Source organism: Ascidiella aspersa, chromosome 9 (genome assembly GCF_963924565.1).
Source record: "Ascidiella aspersa chromosome 9, kaAscAspe10.2, whole genome shotgun sequence".
In the NCBI taxonomy this organism is placed as follows: Eukaryota; Metazoa; Chordata; class Ascidiacea; order Phlebobranchia; family Ascidiidae; genus Ascidiella; species Ascidiella aspersa.
The window spans coordinates 23,208,867-23,232,401 of record NC_139455.1 but is presented as its reverse complement, the minus strand read 5'-3'; the positions used below and the strand labels follow the sequence as shown (position 1 = coordinate 23,232,401).

Sequence of the window (23,535 nt, the reverse complement as noted above, 5' to 3'; positions counted from 1 at the left end):
GCAGACGGTATGAACAAAAGGGTAATACCCTTAATTAAAAATGCATATGTAAGATGAAATATGTTTAAACTTTAAATAGATAAGTACAATATAAACCTTCAAATGTTAAAGTTTTTTAAAACACACAATACTCTTTTATGAATATTTTATTCCTAAAAATCAACTTTTGATTCGCCTATAAAGGCTTGAATATGAAATTATTGCTTTACATTGTTTTATATACCACCATTTTGTATCACTATGGTATACCATGGTCATGGTCTACTTCTACTACTATAAACTAAATTAAAAAAATAAGTCTGAAATCAGTGCGGACTAGTCTTGTGCCGAAATATTAAATAATTTGTGTCAGCGTGTTTTATAGTTTTTAAAATACTAATATGGCTGAAGAAGACGATTTTCCGCCGGAAGTACCGAAATCTGTAAGTATAACGTGAAAATCGACCTTGAATATTTTCAAAGGGGAGACATAACTCAAAAGTTATTAATTCTGCGTAATGTGAGAAGTGTACATCACGATTTTTTAAAGAAATTTATGTGCACCAATGAAGTTGTGGAAGTAAATTTTGTTAAAAGATTAAATTGTGGCAGGATTTCTGCACCTCACCAAGGTCTCAAAAAGAAGGGCGCTCTTTCACTATTGTACGTAAAAATTAATAAAAAAAAAAACTTTCTTCAAATGCCGCATACCACAACGCATATTGTTTGGGTTAGGGTGCGGGTTAGCGTTTGGTTGAGGGTGGGTCAAGTTATTATTAATAATAAACATAATATTACTTGACCCACCCTCACCCAAACGCTAACCGGCACCCTAACCCAAACAATATGCGTTGTGGTATGCAGTATTATTTTGTTTTGTTTTTTGCATAACTTTTCACGTACATAAGTGAAAGAGCGCCAAAAGAAGCACCACTGGAACTATGCAGCCAGTCTGCATTATGTGGCAGGTTCACACCCGATATTTTTTCTAAAACTCAATTTGTGTGCTCACCTGAATTGGCATATGGTGCTTTTAAACATAGAAAAAAAGGTAAATTGTTATAGGATTTACAACCTAAGTTGTGCTAAAAACATAATTGCACCCCTGCACACTTCAAAATTTGGTTTTGCACACCCAGGACCAGGGCTACGGACTCAGGAGTCGGTTTGTTTTGTTGGACTCGGAACTTGAGTAAGACCACGGAAATCTACCTGAGTGCCAAGTCCGATAATGCACATGCACAGTACTGAATTTTAAAACTAATATGTCCGCCAATTTGACAATTGTAAAGGTAGAATAGCAAATGGTAGAATATTATCCAACCATGTATTGTGAGTACATGAATTATATGACACCCCTATAAGTCGATTGCTGAATATTCACGTTATTTTATTTACATAAACATGCGGAATACAGGCCTAGAGTCAGGGTCGCACTCAGGACTCGACAAAATCACACATTTGACCAGAGAGGGACTCTGGTTATTTTTAACCGACTCTGCAGGCCTGCCCAAGACCCACTGTGGAAAGTATGGCAAGTGCACCCATGAGTTTTTTTTACATTTTAAAAGTGCACTCCGAAAAAAACTACACCCCAATATGTAAAACGCTTGTGGGGCATAAGTTTACAGTGCCATGCCCGGTTGGAAAGAAAGGCCTGGATAACTCCTCCACGCAGTGTCCCGCTCAGCCACGGCCATCACCGCGCATTTAATGTAAAATACGGCCAGCCACGCAAAATTGCTCAAACGCGCAAAACTTTTGTCGCGCTTTTTCAACGGTTTTTAGTAAGTACTCAAGTTTCAGCCATGCAAACTTTACAACTAACAGTATTATATACAGCTGCGCAAATTTTTCAAGCTGCAATATCGCCTCCCCCGTGCAAAATCCAAAGTTTCCAATCTGGGTGCAATGTATGCAATAAAGAGTGCTTTCCAAAATCATTAAGTACACCCGGAAATTTGAAAGTGCAACTAGGTGCACTTTTTTACCTTTGTTGCACCCGGACCTGGATTTTTTCGGCCTTACACAGGAGATCACGTTGAGATCTGCCATACTTTCCAGACTGGCCAAGATCATGGCGTCAAGTGCCATGAAATCAGACTGGGTACACCCAATATCATTTAAAGCAATTTGGGTGCTTAACTTAAAGGGTATTATTGCCCACCTAAAATCCTAAAAAGGTTGTATTGTGGAATTGTTTTCAGTAGTGTGCAAAAACACACAACAGCACTCCTGCTCAGCTTGAATTTTGGTGCTACAGTTTCGAAATTTTCTGCATAAAATGTCATGAAATGCATACTGGTACAACCATCATATTCATGGTATTTGTCGTAAAAATATGTTTGAAGGATTCTATTTTTTCTTTCTTTTCAGGCGACAGAGTTTGGATTTCGTGAATTCCTATCCTTGCCAATTTCACAAAGCCTGAACAACTCTAAGAATACTTCCCGTTGCAATTTGTTGACAGTCGCAAACAAATATGGTCTCATTGCTGTTGGTGGCAGTGAAGGCTTCAAGGTATTTCCGTTCATACATCATTGGTGTTTATATATTTAGGTTGAATTCTTTTTGTTTGTTTGTGTCATACTCTGTCAATTTTAATTATCTGGCATTATTTTTTGAGCCAATATTTTGTGTTTAGTTTGTCAAGTAAACTATTTTTAGAAAACACACTCACAGAATAAAACCGAAACACGTGAACAATCCAACTAAAAATGCTATTTCTTGGTGTAATTGATTCGTTACCATTTTATATACTTGGAGAGTATGTTTAAAGTTAAATTGATTTGAAATTCAGAAACATTTAAGAGAAATTTTTGTGTCTTATGTAGACCAATTTTATCGCCGGAGTTATTTTAGTTTATTACCTTCCATATTTCAAGTTTTGGTCTGTGTGAGCCCGGTGTGACATAAAATAGTTCTGTGAAGTGTGTTCAGACATAAGAAAATGATCAAATGTGCAAAATTAAATCAACCTAACATTTTTGTGATACTTTATTTCAAACGCACAAATTTTGGGAGTAACTTTATTATCACTTTGCAAATTTTAGAAGTAACTTTTTTACAGCTGCATAAATTTAGTAATTACAGCGTCAAGCTTTCAAACTGCTCAAACATCCCCCTGCATCCCCCAAAAGTTTTCAATCTTAATTAGTCTTTGCAGCTTATACGTCTTACTACAACTTCCAATCCATAGGCGCCGAACTTTCAAAATTCCAGTGCAGTATTTTCTAACCGGTGCAAAATTTCTGATTTTACAACAGCCTTCGTGCTGTTGCATGTTATTGCTGAAACAAACCTTTTTACCTTTTATAACTTTCTTATGGCGCCTTTAGACTAAAAAAGTTTCTATTGACATGGGCAAAACGGAACGAAATAAAAAAAAAATGCCTTTATGCAAAATTAAAAATATACTTTTGGCTCCCGTGTAATCGTGTATGTGTAATTCAGGAAAGTTTTGAACACTTTTGGTTAACTAAAACTGTGCTGCAGGTATCTAGGGCGTCTAAAAACGCTCTACACATCCATATTCGGCATCCCTATGCTCCAACCAATATGCTTCAAAAATAAAACTAGAGATTATTGCAATTTTTTCAGGTATATTTAACTGCCGATCTGCTGAAAGTGTTTGGTGCAGAAGAAAATGTGGCACCAAACCCAATTTGTTCCGTGACCCTCCGGTCACCCCCTCATTGGATGGCATTCAGCTCGGACAACTTAACTTTAGTTGTTTGTGGTTCTGGGGAAAAGGGACTCCTGGCTTCTTTCTTTGACGTCAGAAATTTGATCAACACGGTAAAGTTTTTTTCATACATATGCTTATATATTGCAAGTTTTGTACGCAATATCTATGCATGGGCTAACATGCTTGAGAACAAAGGAAGCATAACAGCATATGCTCAGTGTATAGACAGTTTTTCTAGTAATATAAAAACTAATGAAAGATACACACACTGTTCAACAAAAGTGATCTAACCCATCTGAAGGTGCTTATTTAATAAAAAAAACAAGTTGAACTCAATTTGTAATAAATTGAATTTCAACTAAGCAAAAAATATTACTTTTTGTTTTGTTGAAAAATTGTATAAAGCTCTTTTACAATTTTGCAATTTATTTTTATCGTTTTCTTTAAAACTATTTATATTTGCAGACAAAGTCAACAAAGACACCATTCGCCGTTCAATGTCTGAGCAAAGTGACATCAGATTTGGTGATTGACCTACACTGGAATCCATCACTGGAAAATACTTTTTATCTTGCAATGTAAGAAGCTAACTATCCCCTTACATTTGGTTAAACATGTCAATAAAGTACCAGTTTGTCTGTATGACAACTCTGTGGCCATTTCTGTACCACCTATTAAACCCTGTCCAAAGAATTAAAAAATTGAATTTGTATCTTTATACCAAGATGTTAAACCAGTGGTTCCCAAACATTTTTAGCTTGTGGCACACTAAAAAAACTTAAATATTTCGCAGCACACTTTTACCAGAACTACAATGTAGTAACTTTACAATCGCTCTTAACACACAACAACTGTATGTTAATGTCTCAATTATATAAATTTGTAATGGATAGTGCATGTTAAGCCTAAAATGCTTGCATGTAACGCTTCGGTAAGTAATACAAATTACTTGTTTTCCAAAATTACAAAAAGTTTCGCGGCACACTTGGCAATCTCTCGAGGCACACTAGTCTGCCGCGGCACACAGTTTGGGAATCACTGGCTTAAACAGTCAAAATATAGCCTAATATTGCAAATATTTTTAAATGTTAATGTTATAGCATTTATGCTTTTTTAATACTAACACCACATTTTGGCTAATGATTGTTCTTGTAATACTTGCTTTAAACATCAAAACAGTTTCCCTATTTAGCATAAAATTAATAAACATGAAAACTGTTAATTAGGCTTACAACCTTTATTAGGTGTGGCCTGGCGAACAATCAAACATTCACTAAAAATAATACAATCCTATTTATTGTCGCTGTAAGGCTTTTTGTGACTATGTTGTTCAATTACAGATGCTTGTCAAGTGGAGAGTTTCAAATTCTTTGTGTAAAGGACACTGTTCAGGAGTTAGCGAAGAAACAAGCAGAATTTGGAGCTTGCTCTGGTATGTTCTTACTGAGTGCAGAATAATCGTTTACACTTATTGCATAAGAAATTTAGGTTTTTTGATAGTAGTGTATTCCAGCTCTTACCTAATCCTTGAGATGGCAGTAAATGTTCCTGTCTAATTTTTTTGTTATACTTTGCATAATAATTAAAGTAGGTGGTATATTGCCTCTAAATAACTTTCCGATAATGTGTACCATTTGGTGGTTTATTTACTAATAAGAACATAAAATGATTTATTTGCTAAAAAAGAACATAAGAGTTTTAGTGTTTTATGTTGTAAGACATATATTTGCACATTTTAAATCATTTTCTGTTAAGAGTGGCTATGCCCAACCTGATTTAATTCTAAAAGTCCATAAGTAGCACTGTATTTATTTATACTACAAAAAAAAACAATGGCATATTGATGTTTGATCTTCAGTTTGTTGGAGTCCAAGGGGAAAGCAAATGATGATTGGAAGAAAAGATGGATCACTTCAGCAATACACACCGGTTGGTTTGTAACATAATTTATACTCTAACCCTACATTTTCACTAATTTTTCTTAGCAAGATTTATTCCAAATTTGAGAAAATTGTGCGATCATATACGACGACATAACTCATATTAGTTTCGAATTTCCCTATGCTATTTGTTTCATGTTTTGTTCTCTTTAAAAAATCTGTGCTTTGTTCCGGGTCGCCAAAGCTTCGCTCTTTTATTTAGCCTTAGTTTCCTGGACGCCGCAAAAAAGTTGGTATTTTATTGATAAGCAAGAAGGCCAAGTAAGCCTATACAAGGGTGCAGCAGGTCATGTAAGTTTGAAACCATTGCAAACATTTTACTTGAAGCCTCATCGATGCTAGAATACTCGATAACTCCGACTTTCTCAATTCTGAGGGAAAATACCTTTAGTATGACCAATTGGCAATAAAATACAACTTTACCCAAATAACGACCATTTTGTTTTCATTCATTGTAATGTTTTTTTTTATCTTCCCACAAGCAATGAAAATCGCCGAACGGTGCCGGTGCGAGTATATAAAGGACATTTTTAAATTTAGTTTTTCAGCTTTAATGAATATGCGTCCTGAAAAAAAAGGTCGAAAAGCCCGGCCAAAATAAATGGCAAAAAATATACTTCATTTTTTTTATGAAACAACCGTTGCAGTCGTACCTGTTTTTATCTTCCTATAGGAAATATAAACTCGCCGAACGGTTCGCGATTATGTAAAGGGAGTTTATAAATTTCGTTTTTCAGCTTTGATAAATATGCGACGAGAAAGAAAAATCGAGAAGCTCTGACAAAATAAATGACAAAAAATATGCTTTGCTTTTTTTCTTTTATTTAAAAAAAAACGTTGCACGGACAGAAAAAAAAAAAAATAAAAAAAAAAAAAATAAAAAAAAAACGTTGCACGGAAGTTTTTTCTTCCTATAGGCAATTGAAATCCACCGATCGGTGCCGGTTTGCGACTATATAAAGTTTTGTTTTTAATTTAGTTTTTCAGCTTTAATAAATATGCGTCCAGATGAAAAAATGGTATTTTAGTTTTTGTTTTTTTTAAAAAACGTTGCACATACCTACTTTTTTATTTTTAGGCAATGGAAATTCGCCGAACGGTGCCGGTTTGCGAATACATCGATCGTAACGTGATGGTGTGCGACCTCTTGTGGCTGTCCACTCTCCAGGTGGCCGTGACGTATGTGGCCCGCCCGGAACGCCCTGACGGCGCCGAGGACTTGGACAGCCAGCCGAGCCTTTTCTTCGCCAACCTGCCACCCGCAAAGGAACAGAATAAATCGGTTGCCTGGCGAAATTACGAGGACCCTTGCTTTGGTGGGTTGCAAATTAGTTGTAGCTATCTTTATAAATGGCCGTATTTATCTAATTCTGAAGTTGAAAATAAATAAAGATTTATTCGAAACGTTCAAAATGCAACCTACTTCTGCATCGGCTTTGATTTACTACGTCTTACTACAACCTCCCAACTATAATGCTCCAATGTCCAATTCTTAATGTGGTAATCCGGTTGTATAGAAATCTTGACAGGTGTTAGCACAACCGTTTTAGAAATTTCTACTTTGACCTGATATAGACGGTTGTACGACCAAAAGCTTTTCAATATTTTAGTACAATTTGTCTTTGAATAGCGCCACTTTAGTTTTGAAAAACGTAAAGCACAACTGGTTTCAGCTATTTTGTTAAATTAACTATAGATGACGCTGTAACTGGAAATTTGTAATTTGAAAACAGGAAAGCTTTCAGACAACCGTGATTTGTCAAGTTTAAGCAAAATTTACTGTTTTCGAAAAAAAAAAAAAAAACACTGCTAAGATATGAAAAATCACTAACCCCGTTAAATTTGTTGTTAATTATTACGTTAAACTGCTTGTTGCCTCTGCCGCAATTGCTGTAATATAAAATTGTTTAATGCAGAAATGAGGTGAGACGCAACATGCAAAAAAGTTCAAGGAAGTAGTTTTGTTAATACCATCGTGACTAGTTTTTGTGTTCGCGAGAAAATCTTTAATTCATCATTTACCGCTTTGTAAGCCGTTGCGATGTGATTTTACTTTTAAATTTCTTATGTTCATAACGTTAAGGCATGGCCGGCCCACAAGCGCCGCGTTTCATGACGTCATACCTGGACCAGTGGAACACCTTCGTGCTTGCGTCATCGCGAGCTTCTGAAACCGCCATTATCGGAAAAAATAAAGCCGAGGTAGTAAACCAAAAAATTAAAAAATGGTTTATTTTGACACAAGTGATATACACCCAAACACCAACATTTCTGTTAATTCTGTTATTTTAGTGCAACTTTAATCAATTTTTTTTAAATCTTGTTTTGCAATCGATTTTTTTGCTGTTTTTTAAAACGACATTTACATCTACGAATAAGGTTAGATGTATTTTTTCTTTTTTTATATTGGGTATGCGGATAAAATATAGTCCGAATTTCCGGGATTTAATTTACTCTTACACAAGTGATATACACCCAAAGACCAAAGTAAAAAATTAGAAAATTATTTTTGTTATTGGCATGAGTAATTAACAAATTTAACACTCAAATGGTCGTCAAATATATTCTGATTCAAATCCGTCTTTTAAATTTATTATATATTTCGCCCTATCATGATAAAATATATATAATCATATTATACAACTATGTTCTTTTTATTCATATTTGTCCACCCAAGTTACACTCAAATCGTTAACATCTCACAATTAACACAAAAGTGAAACTATTTATCAATGACGCTTTTTTTTGACTTGCCACTTTAACTTATGAGAGTGTACACTCAAATCGTTAACTTCTCACAATTCACACAAAAGTAAAACTAAATAATAAGAACACTTTTTGTTAACTTACCAGGGAGTTTTCCACGCAATATGCATTCAAATTGTTAACATCTCACAATTAGCACAAAAGTGAAACTATTTATCAATGACGCTTTTTCTTAACTTACCACTTTAACTTATGAGAGTGTACACTCAAATTTTTAATTTCTCACAATTCACTCTGAACGTAAACTGTTTATTAAGGACACTTTTCCTTAATTCATCACCTTACCTTATACCAGGGAGTTAGTTCGTAAAATGTACACTCAAATCGTTCGTACAATTCACAATTCACACAAAAGTAAATTTTTTTGTCGAAAAAGTTTTTCTTAACTCGCCACCTTAACTTATACCAGGGATTTTGTCCACGCATTGTACACTCAAATTGGTAACTTTTCACAATAAATACAAAAGTAAAACTTTTTATTAAGGACACTTCTTAACTCACCACCTTAACTTATACCAGGGAGTTTGGGAGATTTGGAACCTGGACGACGCTTGCCGAGCCCAGCTCCCTATGCTGGATGACGTCGACACGTTGCCAGTTGGCACATCGGTTATTCTCACAGCTACTGAACGTATTGTGATAGGCAAGTATCGGGTGCCTGAAGCAAATCCAATTAAGTCCTGCTCATAATTACCTATATTGATTAAGTAAATTCTTAATTTTATGCCTTGTCAGATATTTGGCGCATGAAAATATATTTTCAAGATTACCTTACAAAGTTACGTCAAAACGTTACGCCATGAAACGTTGTAAAGTCATTTTTTTCAATATATTAGGCTCAAACTTGCATTATCATTAAGAAGTTAAGTTATCTCCAGTTGCTAAACTCCTTTTTCTTTCAACGTTAACTTTCACATTATAATTGCCGAGTTGAATCGCAAATCATTGCTGAAATTCTTGTACTAAATAGTATCGGATCGGCACCGATACCACCCAAGTATCGGAGTAGCGATACTGGCACTTGGCATCGGGTATCGACGCCGATCCAATACTATCGGACATCCCTACACCGAATGTTAAAACAATAACAAAAGCGGCGATTTAATATCGAAAAGCGGAGATTTAATATCGAAAAGTGGAGATTTAATATCGAAAAGCGGGGATTTAATATCGATTCCCGCGCAGACGACACGAGAGAAGTTGGCCCTGCTCCAATCTACGCGATGCTCTCCAACGAAGGACGACTCTGCTTGTTCCACATGCTCAACCTCCAAGCCCCAGGGGATTACCCCGATTTGGTGGTCACCCCCCAGCAGTTGGGTACGGAGGGGGAGAGGGCCGCAGCAGTCAGCAGTGTGGTGGGTGACATTCCTGGGTTGCATTTTCTTATATTAATTTCAATTATAAGCTTGTTACTCAAATATTTCGTCAAATTCGCGCGAAACCTTTTAGTCTTAGTTTTATTTGTATTTTAAAGGTTGATGAACAACCCTATATCAAACTATCTCATTGAAACAGATTCTGTGTGAAATTCCTGGACATCACACGCAAACATTTGTACTTGTTTCTATGGCATCTTTTTTATTTTTATTTTTTTCAAAAAGTAAACACGCCAGAAAAAATTAAAAAAAGCCGAAAATACGTAATCCTATACTCTTAAGTCTAATTGTAGAGGTATATGTATTTATTGAAAAAAATAACAAAAAGCCAAACTGACCAAAAATAGCCCTTTCGTAATTGGTGCCTCAAAAGCAACGTTTGCACCTAACAATCTCCAAGCGTACGATGTAGGTACGTAGTAAGAATATCAAAGCCCATACAGAAGTAGGTATCATTTTGAACGTTTTTCAATATCCCTTTCTTTATTTTTAACACCGCAGCACTCATTATAGCTACTTCAGCATTTCCCGCTAAACGTGATTTATTATGTGAAGCATAGTGGTTGGAGGCTGTAGTATAACGTAGTGAGGATATCAAAGCCCATACAAAAGTATATCGTGTTGAAAATAAATAAAAATTCATTTAAAACGTTCAAAATGTTACCTACCTCTTTATAGGCTTTTATATTATTACTGCGTCTTACTACTACCTCCAACAATTCAGCTAAATTCGGCATCTTTATTAAACCACGTCAACATATGTTTCCTATTTCGCTTTAATGACTTTAAAGTCTATTAATATCGCTGTTGAATCGTTAACTAAAATGTATAATTGTATATTGGAGCATATTCAGCAGCAGTATATACATTTAGAATCAGTGCCTTCTCGCTATGTTGAAAATGAATAAAAAGTTATTCGAAACGGTAAAAAAAAAACTATTTATTTGCGACGAAGCCTGGAAGGTTCGATCTCGGAGCCGCCAAACCAACATTCACGCCAAACGGGAAGCAGAAGTTATCGGGAAAACCGTCGCTCCTGGTCAAAACCAGCACACCCAAGACTGGCCTGTTGAAAGCTAACGACGGTAACTCTTCACAAGTAAGTGCTTAGGCGCTTTACCTGATTCCCCTCCATTTTTATACAAATTTCTATTCCCTTCTTAGTGGTTATATTTTAGAGTTACGGTGGAACATAGACGAAGTGTGGATGTTGTTTTAAATCTGTAAACAATACTTGTATTTGTAAAACTGTAAAGCAGTGATTCAAACTCATAAGGGCAAAACCAAAAATGACACCCAAGCACGGCCAACAAAAAAACAATTCGCACATTTTATTTGAAGTATCACTTGGCTTAACTTGTTATTTATTCAAACAAACTTGGTCTTAAGTTATTTTTCGAAGTCCTTCACAAGTAAGTGCTTAGGCGCTTTACCTGGTTTCTAACTTTTGATACACATTTTATTTCCGTCTTAGTTTAAGGTTTTAATAGTACGCTGGAACGTAGTATTGGCCTGACCTGACTTAAACGCTTTTGGACAATCAACTTGGGTTTAATTGAAATGTTTTCTTTTAGGAATTTTTCTTAAATTTGGTTATTTATGACTTGGACTTGGCTCGGGCAACCGATGACTTGGGCTGGAACTCGACTTGATTTTTATTCAACCAGACTTGACTTTCAGTTGGACTTAAGTTATTGTACGAATGACTTCAGTTGGACTTAAGTTAATTCACGAATGACTTTAGTTGGACTTAAGTTATTGTACGAATGACTTCAGTTGGACTTAAGTTAATTCACGAATGACTTTAGTTGGACTTAAGTTATTGTACGAATGACTTCAGTTGGACTTAAGTTATTATACGAATGACTTCAGTTGGACTTAAGTTATTGTACGAATGACTTCAGTTGGACTTAAGTTATTGTACGAATGACTTCAGTTGGACTTAAGTTATTGTACGAATGACTTCAGTTGGACTTAAGTTATTGTACGAATGACTTCAGTTGGACTTAAGTTATTGTACGAATGACTTCAGTTGGACTTAAGTTATTGTACGAATGACTTCAGTTGGACTTAAGTTAATTCACGAATGACTTTAGTTGGACTTAAGTTATTATACGAATGACTTCAGTTGGACTTAAGTTATTGTACGAATGACTTCAGTTGGACTTAAGTTATTATACGAATGACTTCAGTTGGACTTAAGTTAATTCACGAATGACTTTAGTTGGACTTAAGTTATTGTACGAATGACTTCAGTTGGACTTAAGTTATTATACGAATGACTTCAGTTGGACTTAAGTTAATTCACGAATGACTTTAGTTGGACTTAAGTTATTGTACGAATGACTTCAGTTGGACTTAAGTTATTATACGAATGACTTCAGTTGGACTTAAGTTAATTCACGAATGACTTTAGTTGGACTTAAGTTATTATACGAATGACTTCAGTTGGACTTAAGTTATTATTCGAATGACTTGACTCAGACTTTAATTATTTTACAAATGACTTTACTGGGACTCAAATCATTTTTCAATTACTTGTTTACAAAGAACGCTGTCGTTAACTAAATCTTTTCAACTTACCCAAACCAGAAACCTACTTTAAGCTTATTGTTTGTTTCCGACAGCTTACCCTCACACCGGTTCAGGGTTTCGGCACCGGCCAATTGCAGCAGGTGACCGAGGAACCCAGGGGGAATTCCCCGGCCGCCAAGTCGCTCACCAACTCCTTCTCGATGCTGGCCAACCCTACCCCCGTGGTAAAAGTCTTGTTGTTTGCTTAGGCGTTGTAGATGCGCCGTTTTGCTGGTGACCTCGCAGGTCGATCAATGATGCAAGCAAGGCAGGCTAAAAAGCAACTATAGCCTGCAGTGAGGTTCGAACTCACGACCTTCGGCCATAAACTGCGGGCGAATTGTTTTTCTTCTGCCTGCCTTGCTTGCATCATTGATCGGACTCCAGCTAAAAGACCTATATAAAAACAACATTAGCGTCGAAATAAAACACAGTTCGGAATAAGAACTAAATGGGACTGATACCTAATAGTCGTAATGGCGTCTAAATTGGAATACGTCCTAAAACCGTTGGAATAAGACCTAAAGGGTCAGAATCAGGCCTAAACAACACTTTAACTAACCCCGAACCCCACTCCTAAGTACATTATAAACTCCCCTAATAATTTCAACCCTAACCCATTTTTTAACCCCACCCATTACCCAACAATAACCCAAAACAGGTCCAAAAATTTAGGGTTATTCCGACAGGTTTATGTCTTATTTAGTGTCGTATGTATTATTACGTATTTGGCTTTTTTTTCGTCGTTGTTTTTGAAACTCTGTTTTATTGATTTTTTCTGCTTTAAGTGGTATTGCTTTTTAGGTCTTTTGCGTGTTCCCCCAATAATCGACTAATTCAGTTAGTCTGCGATGGCTTTCGATGTACTATGATAAGTAAGCCGTAATCGTTATTCAAAAATCAACTTCAGAAGGGCTATACTAAAGTTGTTGAACACATATGTGTGTGTATCTTTCAAGCAAATTATGATCAATGGAATTTTATTTTGCAGAAATTTGCCTCTCCCACTCTAGGGGATGCCCCAGACACCGGCAAAAACCAACCTTCGCGATCGTTTGTTCAAGTTTCGCAATCCGCAGATCCAAGGTTTGTGTGAAAATGCTTAAATGCTGAGATTTTTCATTTTTATTAAGTTTATGCACAATTTGTCTGGTCACGAACGTTTTTTGCCATTTTAAGGTAAAACTAGGGCGATTGTTTTTTACCTATTTTGACTTAAAAATATTTTTGTTCTTGTTAAATTTATGAACGGTTTTTGTGCATTTTGTAAACGATTTTGACTTAAAATAATTTTTTGACCTAGCCTGACGTGTAAATTTTGACAATGTTTTGACTTTTTAGGTAAAGTCTCGCCCTAATTATAACATAACCATCTGCTATAATTAATATATAAACTGTTGCTACCAGGACATAGTATATTCTACTATGAGTGTTCGGTGTCATTCAACCCTGATAAAGGCGATTTGAATAGGTTGCCGGAACGTTGATTAACAATTACAATTGCCAGAGGAGCTGGTTTTGATTATTATAATATAATTAATATATATCTAAATGGTCCAAAGTGAATTGTATTACCAAGTTATTACCTTTAATTTGTTTGATAGTCCGGCACTAAAATCGGACTCAACCAAATCGATTCCATTTCAACTGCCCAACAAACTCGCCCCAACTGGTGAACCCCCTTCTTTCAAGCAGCCCCAAGGGAAAGCCCCTACAACCCAGGTTCAACCGGAACAAGCTGGTAAGTATAATGATGTCGGCAGCTTTGCGTATTTGCAAAAACAATGCAGGCCAGGATTAACTTGATAAAATTTAATGTTGCTCAAGATGCCTTTGGAGAGGCTTACCGAAATATTTCAGCCTGATCAGGATTGTAGTGCAAGCAATGCCAGGCTAGAAAAACAACTAGCCTTCGGTGAGGTTCGAACTCACGACCTTCGGTCATACCAGGACCGTCGCACTGCCAACTGAGCTACAAAGACTCACACAGGAGCGAGTCAAGAAACAATCATACGCCAATGTCTTTCGATGTTATATTAATACGTTAGCCGTAATCGTTGGTCGAAAAGCAAGGGTTAGATAACACTTGTTAAACGCAAATGTGTGTTTATCTTTCGTTCGAATTCATTTAAAAATTGTACATTTTAGGTAAATACTATTAACATATGGGTATCTTAATCATGCTATTTTAACGGCTGCATCATTAAAATTTTTATTGTTTTTTTTGTTGTAGGCCAAAAACAAGAGTCTGGGGATAAGTTACGACGAAAATCCGCCCTCAGCAAAACGAGAGGTAAGGACATCTGCTTTGTTGTAATATATTGTTCTAGGTTGGATTAAATAAAAGATCTGAAATGTTCGTCATTACACCTCGTTTATCGTTTTGTTAGAGGTTTGTTAAAAATTGGTGTATAAAACATATTCCCATTAGTTTTAGGCGTGTTTAGTTTTTAACGTGATTCCCTTTCAGCATATTTACGGTAATATTTGTTTGCCTTTTTGCAAGCGTACAATACAAGCAAGAACTAGACAAAAAAGAAAGTGGCATTGTTCCACCGTTTTGTATAATGATATTCTATGTTCCTCGTTTATCCTTCGATTCCAAATTTTAACTACACCTCTTCAGTGTTGTAAGCTAACAAGTCGTTTTGAAATAACTTTAGTCCAAGTCAAGTCTTTTCAAAAAAAGAACAAGTCATGTCATTAAACCCCCATATACATGATGCAATGTTTAGCGGAAATCTTAACATCCCCTATATAAAAAAATAGTTTTCACTTGGTGGCAGCACAAATACTTCGGTCGAGTCTTTTAGTTAACCTTAAAACATAACTATTCGATGACAGTTATAAGGCGCCTTGGAAAAAACTGGAAAGAAGTAGTATAAGCAACAATGAAATAGAATGTTGGCTTCGCGGAAGCCAGTCTGCCCTCTCTCAAAAAGCCCGAAAACTGATTCCTTTGCAAACTATCAGAAAAACAATTGCGGACTGCAAACAGTTGATTAGCATAATGTTTACAAATCTAAGGAACGGTAGACCGTTGTGGATTAACGACCAGGTTCAATACCGTAAACAAACCTTTTTTATAAAGACTATGATTAATGCTGGCATATTGGATTACGCGCATCTTATCGACAATACAGATCATTACATGTCTTACGACAACCTCTTGTTTTTATCTCGCCTCTTTTTTTCTTTCGCACTCGCTTTATTGTGTCGCTATATAATAATAAAACTTGTCCAAAAAAAAAACCTTAAAACATAACTCGTTTTTTTGATTTAAATAACTCGTAACTTTAGAACATTTCAAAATAAGTTTCCAAATATTTTTTGGGGGGAATTAATCTTGACAAATCCGCGAATCTTGTGGAAATCTATGTTAAGCCTTAAGCTTCAAGATTTCTATGAATTGCTTTTAGCTCCTTCTAGCATTTAAGACTTTCGGCATTAGTCCTGTTTTTAAATGGTTTGGTCTTTACTATATTGTGACAATATTAAAGCCAAATGCATCCGTGGTTTTCGCACTGTCCGGTCATCAGCTGCTTATCTTGCTTTTCGCGCCTCGTGGTTTAAGGTCCAATGTTGTTTTTCTTTTATTGTTTGTCTAGTAGATATGTATTTTTTATATTTTTTTGCCTGTAGTTGCAATTATTTTGCCCTTAAGAAGATTGCCCGAAATGGTGATCGAAACGTTGGCACTTTAATGAAATTTCGCCGGAAGAGCAATTGTACAATTGATAAAAGCCAAGTTTAAGCCAAAAGTATCTTACTTTACGCTGCGTATTTTTAACAAAAAAACTTTGTCGATTTCAGAACGGGTCAATTCCGTTCAATCCGTCGACGGCGACTCGCTTGCCGACAGCTTGAGGAGTGAGATCGTCGACTTCGATCGTGAACTTGGCGCCTTCTTCGCCGATTCGTCGGTCGTCAAAAGCGAGGTGGCCGGCATCGGTAGAGACGCAGAAAAGAGGCAACTAAAAGGGGTGAGACTTGAGGGGATTCCCCCCTGGGGCTGTGTAACCAGGGCTGGGGAGCCGGAGCCGGAGCTGGAGCCCGGAGCCCGGAGCTAAGCATTTTCTCTGGAGCCAGAGCCGGAGCCGGAGCCATTGTTATTATTTTTGTGGAGCTGGAGCCGGAGCCGGAGCCATTTTTATTATTTTTGTGGAGCTGGAGCCGGAGCCGGAGCCATTTTTATTACTTTTGTGGAGCCGGAGCCGGAGCCCTTTTTATTATTTTTGTGGAGCTGGGGCCATTTTTCAGTTTGTGGTGCTAAAGCTAAGAAATTATATTTTGTTCCATCTCCAACGTTAGTTAGCCAAAAGCAATTTTTAAAACTTGCCATTGAATAATTGACTGGTGGCACCGGAGCTGGAGCCGGAGTCATTGGTGTGTGTTTGATGGCTCCGGAGCTGGAGCCGGAGCCAAAGGATATGAGTTTTTCTACTCCGGAGCTGGAGCCGGAGCCAAAGGATTGAGTTTTACGACTCCGGAGCTGGAGTATTTATTCGTATTATAATCAAGCATTGTATGACCGGAGGTCGTGAGTTCGAACCTCACCGAAGGTTAGTTGTTTTTCTAGCCTGGCCCTGCTTGCACTACAATAGTGATCTGACCGACTGATTTCGATAAGCCTCTCCGTAGGAATCTCGTAGTTTACATGGGTTTCGTTACCGTGGACCTTTTTTGTACAATAAGACAATCTATAATGCCATAGTATTAAGATCAACGACATAATAAGCAAAATACGCAGTAATATCAACGACATAATAAGCAAAATACGCAGTAATATCTGCGACAGAATTAGAACCTAATTGCCCGAATAAGACATAAACCCGCCTGAATAAGTCCTAAATTAATCGAAATAAGGCCTAATTGGCCAAAATAACGCCTGAAAACTCGATAGGGAGAGGGTGTTGGACAATCTGGGGCCATCGGTCTGACATCGGCCGTTTTGGTGTCGACGTTTGGTTTGAACGGCGCCGTTAGGGTGTCGCTGTTTTGGCATTAGATTTTTCGCCCTGTTTTTGGGTTATGGTGGGAATGGGTGGGGTTAGAAAATGGGTTAAGGCTGAAACTATTAGGGAAGTTGGTGATGTACTTAGGGATTGGGGTTTGGGTTAGGTATAGTGTTGTATAGGCCTGATTCTGGCCTTTTTGGTCTAAATCCGACGGGTGTAAGTCTTATTACGATTTAACGATATACCGACTATTAGGTATTAGTCCTATTTGGTCCTTTACCAAACTGTGGTTTATCCGGCGTCGATGCTGTTCGTATCTTACGACTATAGTTCGACGTTTTTAAGAGCGCCTATTTCTCATCAGATGGTGGAAGAGCTCGCGAGCTTCAAGCAAGAAATCGCGCGAACGACGTCGGAACAACGCGACGAGGTCAAGACGTCCAAGACCCACTGTATCGAGCTGTTCGGTGCCGTGCAGAACGTCGAAATGCGACAGAAGAGAATCAAAAATCCCAACTACAGGAGCGCCCTTGTCTCCAGGCCCCTGGACCTCGCCGACAAAAAGAAAATGAAGGTGAAAAACTGCTGTTATGTGAAAAGCCAATATGCTGCCAATTTCTCTGCAAAAGCTTTTTTTCAATAAAATAGTTTTTTATATTTTTATTTTATTTTTTAAATTAGACTCTTAAATTTATTTGAGGTACTCAAGGAACTCTAAGACTAGTCGACGTACACCTATGACCTAAGGGTTTCAATGTAGACGGGCGGACAACTAGATTTATTTAAGCTTTTTAAAATTAGATCATTTTAGTTTTCTTAAAATATATTGGAATTACCATAACCGAATTCTTGAAAAACAAAGTTCAAAATAGAATTTGAACTAATTTTACATTTAATTATTCATATTCAATTTAATTTAAATCGCATTTTATTCTGATACAATGCTAATGGTAAATATTTGTGTGCTAATTTTTTGTGTTTTAGTATAGACTATGCTTTTCACGGTTGTAAAAATCACATAGAAGTCATTCTGACAAAATATAATTAATTGAATTCTTTGTTTCGACTGAGAGACTAAAAAAATAAATTAGTCGCGTTTTTCTCCAATTTAAATTAAAAGCGAGAATTATCTAGTTGTCAAAGTCTGGTGGAAATATCCTAGTATAAGAACTATACTGCCCTAATAGATGTTGTGGTAATATAAGTGGTTTAGTTCCACGATGTTGAAAACGAATAAAGAGTTATTTTAAAAGTTCAAAATGCTATTAACTTCTTTATGAGCTTTAATATTCTTACTATGTACCTATTCTGATGGGCGCTTTGACTGACATTATCAGAAAGAGACTATCTTGGAAATCAATAAGAGTTATTCGAAACGTTCAAAATGCTACCTATACTTCTGTATGGGCTTTCATATTCCTACTTCGTCAAGTAAATCCAACTCCAAACCCATAAACATGCGCAGGAGATCCGAGCCACATTCCAGCAAATGCGTGACGCTGTGAAGCAAACCAACACGGCCTTGGACGAACAGTGGAATAAATTCTCGCTCAGCCAGAAGTCATCAACGCTCAAGAAATCCAAGCGGCGCATGCAGGTCTTTTCGAAACAAATACTTCGAAATTTAATTGTCGTGGATTTTATGTTGGTTTGATTTTTTTTTCTTTACTTGGAAATAAATTCTACATTAAACACCGCAGATTTTATGAAGGTTTGAATTTTTTTTTCTCAAAAAAAAAATAATAATAATTTGAAATTTAATTACTGCAGATTTTATGTTTTTTACTGTGAAAAAGAAACTTAGAAATTTAATACCGCAGATTTTATGTAACTTTGAATTTTGTTTATTTACTTGAAAGAAAAATACGAGACGGTCAAAATGTTTTGCTGTGATTTTTATCTTGAAAATGTCGCAAATCCGCCAGGGCTACCGTAAAAAGTGATGGTAGGTTGTTCTGTGTCGTTATTGGCTTACAGGAAGTTTAAACTCGTAAACTTTCCGTACTTTTTTAAATGATATAAAGCTATTGTACACTACAGAATGCAAAGCTTGCGAATATCATAAACTAATGTAAAAGACTAGAATTGGTTTTGTACCCCACTAGCACGGTTATATTTTTAGTTAAAATCAGGGCTGTGGAGTTCGTTAAAAAACCCGAGTCCCTAGTTCGACCAAATTTTTCGAAATTTAGCACTGCGCATGCGCACGTCGAATTAGGGACTCCGGTAGTTTTACGAGGTCTTACTCGAAATCCCCAATACGTTCCAGCAAAACAAACCGACTCGTTAAGTCCCGAGTCCCAAATTCGCAGCCTCAGTCTAAAGTTGTGATGTTAATTTTTCAGATGGAGGAGACTAACATGATACACAAGGTTGTGTTAAACCAGATGCAGATCCTTCACGATAAAGAGAGGACCTTGATGCTGCTCGGACAACAACTGGACAAGTAACATACAAAATTTTGTTTCACCTTTATGTCTTGCAGTGTCTAAAATTTGACGTAATGCCCCGCTACTGTTTCTTTAACTATTAGTCTGCCACGAAATATTTTGTTCGAGTTTTTTTTTTATACTTTATTTTAATCGCGAATTATTCTCTTATGGTGAACTTCGGCGCTTTTTTTGGTTGATTTCAACCTAAATAGTTCAGTACTTGTATAGCAGTGGTTCTCAACCTTTTATGGCTTGCGGCACCCCTCAAAAATAATAATAAGGATTGCGGCACCCTACAGGATTTTTTCGTATCACTAGAATGTCACAATAAACGGAACTGGACAACTTCCACTCTAATCTTACACAAAAAGTTGTAACAGTTGAGCAAAATTCAGATTCTTAAAGATTGTCGAATATCTCTGGGCACCCTTGAGCATTAGAAATGGCACCCCAGGGTGCCGCGGTACCCCGGTTGAGAACCACTGTTGTATAGGCCGAAAGCCCGAAACCTGGTAAATGTTGAAATGCTTTTCAAATCGAAAGCAATATTGTATGTTTTTAAACCGTTGTCCAAATTCAGTAAGACTTTGAACGCTAAGGGTTCTCAAAACGAAAAAGCTAACTTTATGTTGTTTTCTTTGCTTATGAAAATAGCGTGGCATACACGATTTTCTTTCCCAAGGTTACGTCTACTGAGCAGCAGCACAATTTCGTCTCCGGCGCCCAACTTCTACAAGAAACAACAGATGCCAAGTTCGATTGAGGCAGGGAACGAGCAAAGCAGGTGGGGTGCAATCCTTGAAATGTTCAATTTCGAGTTGGTCTTGAATTCAACATTTACAATCACTAGTCGGGCGAGTGTCAACCAGTTAGAACTCGCCAAAAATGTTGGCACGCCACGCCGTTTGCAAGTTTTGTCCTACCAATTTTTCAATAATTTAACCTGTTTTTTTTTTGGTTTAGGTGACGTTTAAGTAATAATTGGCCTTCAATCTGTGGCGTATTTGTCGCAAATTTAGTCCAAAATATGAGGAAAATGGCCTCGTGTCCAGTTTGTAAAGTAGGCCGCGGGCCGCATAATTTGTGTCGGCGGGCCGTAGGTTGCAAAAACATGTCTAACCTCCATTATGTCACCCTGCTTCTGCTAACCAGGATTGCGGAGTCGGATTAGGGACTCGACGGAGTCGTTTTATTTTGCCGAAGTCGTGTAAGCTCGTGAACTACCCGAGTCCGACGTGCGCATTAACACTGCCAAATTTTGAAAGTGATAAGGCCCCAACTGTAAATTGTTAAGGCGGATTCGCACATTGTGGGTTATTTTCCAACCATGTATTTTGGGTGGATGAAATCTGACCACCCTATGAGTGGATTGCTGAATATCCACCTTATTTAAGTTATGTAAATGGATGAAATGCATTGTGTAGAGTTGGAGCCTTAATTGAGACTCGACATAATTAGACCGGAGTCGGATGGTAATTTTTAATGGACTCTGCTAACTCCCGTTTCCAAATTTTCTGTTCGCAGTACCGACCTAGGAGCGCTGGCCGATTCTTTCCTGAGCACTCGCGCACCTGCCAATCATCGCACACCTGTCAATCATCGCAGCTTGACCGCCGGCGATGGCAAGGGGACTTCCCCCAACCGGGTTTCGCCCAAGAAGACAAGCCAGCTATCGCAGATTCTAGGGTCGAGGAAAACTACGCCGATCCGCGCCGCTACAGGTCCGTATTAAGCTGTCGATGGTTGACCTTGGTTTGCATATTAAAATTCAACCCTTTAGTATTGTAAACCAGTCATTTTAAGAGTGACACCAGTCCCAGTTAAGTCTTTTGTGGAATATTTTAAGTCCTAGTCAAGTCATTTTGAAATTACTAAAGTCCAAGTCAAGTCTCTTAAAATAAATAACAAATCAAGTCATCAATTGCCCAAGTGAAGTTATAAATAAACAAGTCAATTTGAAGTCAAGTCCCTGCCATAAAAGTGAAACGTTAAACTATTAAGATTGGTAGACTCCTCCGATTATTATATAACCAAAAATAGATAGATAACGCCATTAACCCCCCCCCCCAATGTCATTCAAATTCAGTATGGATGTTTTTGCTTGTTGCGGCCCTTGTACCATTTTAAGTTTTGCAGGCCTGGGCTAACTAAACATAATCTCGAAACCGCACCATCAGTTTCTGATCTTAAAAAAAATTCTGTCCATATTAAACGCTTTCAAGGAAGACAAAAAAGTATGTTTTGAAGGTGGCAAGTCGAACATCATTATGCCGAATTTCCGAAAACCAAAGAAGCAAGACACGACCTCGTTGTCCGCTGGACCGAGGTCATACGAGCGTACTTTTTCGAGCGAGACTGACCGGACCGATTCCACAACTGGTCCGGGCAGCGGTGAAACCAATTCACTCAGTAGTAAGTTCCTAAAGTCCGCGGTCTAAATATTTTAATCAGATTTTTTTTAAGGCACTGAGTAAACGCTTACTCATAAGCGTCAAATAATATTTCACAAAAAAATGTCTGATTTTGTTTTTCAAATTGACTAGAATGTCAAATATTATCTCACAAAAAAAGTCTGATTTTGTTTTTTAAATTGACTAGAACGTCAAATATTATCTCACAAAAAAAGTCTGATTTTGTTTTTTAAATTGACTATAACGTCAAATATTATCTCACAAAAAAAAGTCTGATTTTGTTTTTTAAATTGACTAGAACGTCAAATATTATCTCACAAAAAAAGTCTGATTTTGTTTTTCAAATTGACTATAACGTCAAATATTATCTCACAAAAAAAAGTCTGATTTTGTTTTTTAAATTGACTAGAACGTCAAATATTATCTCACAAAAAAAAAGTCTGATTTTGTTTTTTAAATTTTTATTTAAAATTGAATAGAGGTGTCAAATAATACACCACAAAAAAAAGTCTGATGTCGAAGAGACTGATGTTGTCTTATTTTGTGGCGAAATATATTTCCTTTTTAAATGACTAGAACTTATACATAAGTGACTGACTTTGACCAAGGCACAAAAGTCTAAAGAATATTTGCTTCCATTTCAAGTCAATATCTTGATTTACTTTTTCCATTTCAAGTCAATATCTTGATTTACTTTTCCATTTCAAGTCAATATCTTGATTTAAGGGCGAGAAGATATCTTCCTATTTTACACATTCAGTTTTGCGAGATAAATATTTTCGTTTTTATATATTTCCAAGGTTCTTTTCCAAGCTCGGAATTGGGGCAATTTGGAAATTCTACTTTTCCCAGCAACGCAATTTTGGAATCTGCTGGTAATTATCGTTTGTTCGAATACATTTTTTCGACTCAGTTGCAACAAGATAAATCCGCACTTGAATTTACAATTTTACTTGACAAAAAATTCAGATAGTTTGACCGTTTTTAGAAAGGTGTGACCAGATTTCAAGATAATTTTTCAAGCCCTTATATGTTCTCGTTTTGAGAAATAGGCGATCAGAATTTAAAACAAAAAAAAATATTTATTTAAAAATTTGATTTTTTTTAAAAATTAATTTTTATTTTAAAAATATTTTTTCACTTAGTTGCCAAACCAGAGGTGAACAAGCCTTTCGTGATGAAAGGATTTGGTGATTCGGGAAATTCCGGGTTCTTTTCTCGCACCCAGCAACCCCCACAGCCCCAAGCCGCCCCAGGTAGGATTATGCTTCCAATGTTTTTGGAGCATGATGGTTTGAATTTGTAGTAAGACGTAGCAAGACTATCAAAGCCCACACAGAAGTAGGTAGCATTTTAATCAACATTGTTGAAAATGAATAAAAAGTTGTTCGAAACGTTGTATGGTCTT

The 23,535-nt window shown here is 36.7% G+C and overlaps 1 protein-coding gene across 1 annotated transcript in view; it reads left to right on the top strand.

Moving 5' to 3' along the window:
* Window positions 1-295: 295 nt before the first annotated feature.
* Window positions 296-23,535, top strand: part of LOC146133678 (uncharacterized) — a 41,272-nt gene continuing 18,032 nt past the window's right edge. The window contains exons 1-24 of the mRNA XM_083397825.1: window positions 296-422; window positions 2,356-2,499; window positions 3,580-3,777; window positions 4,133-4,245; window positions 5,008-5,099; window positions 5,526-5,596; window positions 6,686-6,923; window positions 7,691-7,809; window positions 8,893-9,016; window positions 9,559-9,728; window positions 10,708-10,851; window positions 12,380-12,511; window positions 13,318-13,412; window positions 13,931-14,067; window positions 14,560-14,619; window positions 16,140-16,309; window positions 17,649-17,858; window positions 18,750-18,881; window positions 19,630-19,730; window positions 20,399-20,500; window positions 21,241-21,437; window positions 21,964-22,128; window positions 22,928-23,002; window positions 23,273-23,383. Coding sequence (XP_083253951.1) covers window positions 381-422; window positions 2,356-2,499; window positions 3,580-3,777; window positions 4,133-4,245; window positions 5,008-5,099; window positions 5,526-5,596; window positions 6,686-6,923; window positions 7,691-7,809; window positions 8,893-9,016; window positions 9,559-9,728; window positions 10,708-10,851; window positions 12,380-12,511; window positions 13,318-13,412; window positions 13,931-14,067; window positions 14,560-14,619; window positions 16,140-16,309; window positions 17,649-17,858; window positions 18,750-18,881; window positions 19,630-19,730; window positions 20,399-20,500; window positions 21,241-21,437; window positions 21,964-22,128; window positions 22,928-23,002; window positions 23,273-23,383 — 3,142 coding nt within the window. The 5' untranslated portion in view covers window positions 296-380. The remainder of the gene's footprint in view (window positions 423-2,355; window positions 2,500-3,579; window positions 3,778-4,132; window positions 4,246-5,007; window positions 5,100-5,525; window positions 5,597-6,685; window positions 6,924-7,690; window positions 7,810-8,892; window positions 9,017-9,558; window positions 9,729-10,707; window positions 10,852-12,379; window positions 12,512-13,317; window positions 13,413-13,930; window positions 14,068-14,559; window positions 14,620-16,139; window positions 16,310-17,648; window positions 17,859-18,749; window positions 18,882-19,629; window positions 19,731-20,398; window positions 20,501-21,240; window positions 21,438-21,963; window positions 22,129-22,927; window positions 23,003-23,272; window positions 23,384-23,535) is intronic.